Source organism: Mandrillus leucophaeus, unplaced genomic scaffold (assembly GCF_000951045.1).
Source record: "Mandrillus leucophaeus isolate KB7577 unplaced genomic scaffold, Mleu.le_1.0 Scaffold686, whole genome shotgun sequence".
In the NCBI taxonomy this organism is placed as follows: Eukaryota; Metazoa; Chordata; class Mammalia; order Primates; family Cercopithecidae; genus Mandrillus; species Mandrillus leucophaeus.
In genome coordinates this window covers 1,415,843-1,418,585 of record NW_012107430.1, presented here as the reverse complement: position 1 = coordinate 1,418,585, position 2,743 = coordinate 1,415,843, and the positions used below count along the sequence as shown (strand labels likewise).

Here is a 2,743-nt window from a genome sequence, read left to right as displayed (position 1 = left end):
TTCTCGCTGTCATGTCTGCTTTCCATAATGGCCAGCAAAAGTTTAGATGCATTGTTCTAGAGACACAGTTTGAGTTAATGTGCATGCAAAGTCAATTTCATGGATTAACGATTTATCTGCATTTGTTTTAATTGAGATTACTAGGACCTCTTTTTTAATCAAACGAAATTTAAAACTGCTAATTTCATTTGTCTTGTTAACATTCTAAAATAGAACATTTTACTTCACTGTCAACACAAAATATAACTAATGAATCATGAGAGCTATGTTACAAGAGATATTTTAAATATTGGTGAAAAGGTACTTCAAATGCAAAATTAACTTACTATATATCGCACTAAAACATAATCATATTTTTCCTCACTGTTTCCTAAATAGGCATTTCAAAAAACAAGGTGAACAGGTATCAGTAACATATTTTACAGAAACGGTATACAATTTAAAGAATTTAGCACAATTGTTAAAATGAAATATTAATACATATTAGCATATCGAAATCTAAAACTATATGAGCAATAATTAGAATTAATCTATAAAATTACAAATTCATGTGTTAGAAATATAAACTTATTGATAATGGCTTCCTAGTCTCACTATATGGCAGGTGATATGCAACTTGTTTCCCTTTGGGTTATGAAAGAATATCTTCTATTTTCGCTTAACAGAAAATGAAAATAGCTTATGTTGTCTTTGAAGTGTTCTAATTTGTTTTATCAATATATTACCTCAACCATTTCTACCTACAGATATCAAAAATATTTCTGATACAATTTATAATCCAAAATAGATACTCAGAGTTACAGAAAATCTTAGCCAAGAAAGCACAATATCCTAAACATTTTGAAAGATGTTACGTTATACTGTGTTTTTAATAGTGCTGGCATAGAATTTTGGCAAATTGCAATATGAAATTAAATATCCAGGATTTACTTCTACAGTGTGCTCATAATATTCATTTAGATAACAATCTTAACCTCCACACACAATCTTTGATAGAAGTACAAAAGAATTGGAGTTAACATGGCTTTAAGATGCTTCTAAGTGACTCAAAGTTAACATATCATAGGATGAAAATTAAAATGAATTGTGTTTGGTCTAAATAAATAACGATCATGCAAATTTTGTTAAGGTTGTGCAAATTAATTCTCCTGGGTAGTTTGAACACCAAATTCTATCCAACTATTTCCCCCACCCCCCACCAAGAGGTATAGCCTAAAGATCATCTTAAGTGACCAATAACAGTGACGATGATGAAGATGATGATTGACACTAATGTCACTGACTCATTATGAAAAGACTTTAGTATTTTGGGGGAAAGGGAGTATTATCCTTTTCTGCTCCATTTTCATATTTTGCAGACTTGAACCAATCCTAAAATTCTCTTCAACAATCTAGTATCCCACATAAATAACATACCTAAAAGAGTAAGGTTCTAGGATTAGTGGAGAGCTTAAATCCTAGGAATAATCTGAACAGATCATGGAATTCAAAGCTAAAACCTTGGCAACACTGACAGTGTTATCTAATGAACCTTCCCTCAGCAGGCCCAATACATGATAGCTTAAAAATACATCCAATTTCAGAATGCTATTGGCAATATGGTATTTTTTCTAGCCAATCTTCTTTTCCACATTATGTCAGAAGAATAGAAATCTTATAAACGGCCTAATGAAATATGAATCAAACTGATAGTATAAGAGTCTATAAATACCACAAAATCAAATGGAAATATCAGTGTTAGTGCAGGAGTTTCTTCTTAAAGAAGCCACATTCTTTAAAAACAAAACAAAACAGAAATCTCTACCTATTTACAAATAAAGCACTTCATATTTACAGGTCAGTTTTGCAAATGAAAATAAAAAGGACACCAAATATCAAAAAGTAATAGAATCTCGTACTAAATGAGTATATAAAGCTAAGTATACTTAAAATTAGGGATGATTCAGCAATTAAATTCAGGAATGAATGACATAAAATAAAACCTTAATAATTATTAATATGATATCTTTTTAATGTTAAAGATAATTTATTATTTAAAGTACCCTATGCATGGAAATCCCTTAAATTTCTAATATATATTATTCTGTCTTACAAACATTGTTCTTATATCGGACAACATGTACAAAGCCTCAAAGATTGTTTAGAAAAGTACACATACCTCATTCACTAAGAAAAAAAAGACTATACTTTAAATATTTCAAGTCAAATCTATATTTGGTATTTTGACTTATCCAACTGTCATATTTTTAAAAGGTAACAATTGTACATACTAAAATTAACAAAAATTTAAATAACTTTTTTTAAAAAAGCATTTTCATTTGAATAGTTGATAATATCTTTGTGCTGTTAAGTGATGCCCTCTCACTTAATTTTTTTACACAGGCTTTGATTTGTAAATAATCTATATGCTTATACTTTATTTTACATGGATGAGTCATTCAGTATTTCTGCCCATTAAGTTTAATTAACTACAAAAGAAATTTAAAGTTATAGTCTTTAGACTAATGAAGGATTTTAAAAGCCAAAGATCAAGACCTGTCTATGTTGTTTCTTAATGAATTATGGTTAAAGATGAATTTAAGATAAAACAACAAAAATTTTTCTAATAACTTGAATTTAAGCTGACTATCTCACAGGCTGGTTTCATTAACTGAAGCATGATGGTAATGAATCAAAGCACAAAAGTACATCTACGTAAGAATCACCTTTTCTAATCTATGAATAGAAAGAACAGAAGCTTATA

The 2,743-nt window shown here is 29.0% G+C and overlaps 1 protein-coding gene across 1 annotated transcript in view; it reads right to left on the bottom strand.

Moving 5' to 3' along the window:
• ITPR2 (inositol 1,4,5-trisphosphate receptor, type 2) overlaps window positions 1-2,743 on the bottom strand; it is a 455,230-nt gene that overhangs the window by 137,909 nt on the left and 314,578 nt on the right. The window contains exon 44 of the mRNA XM_012002420.1: window positions 3-56. Coding sequence (XP_011857810.1) covers window positions 3-56 — 54 coding nt within the window. The remainder of the gene's footprint in view (window positions 1-2; window positions 57-2,743) is intronic.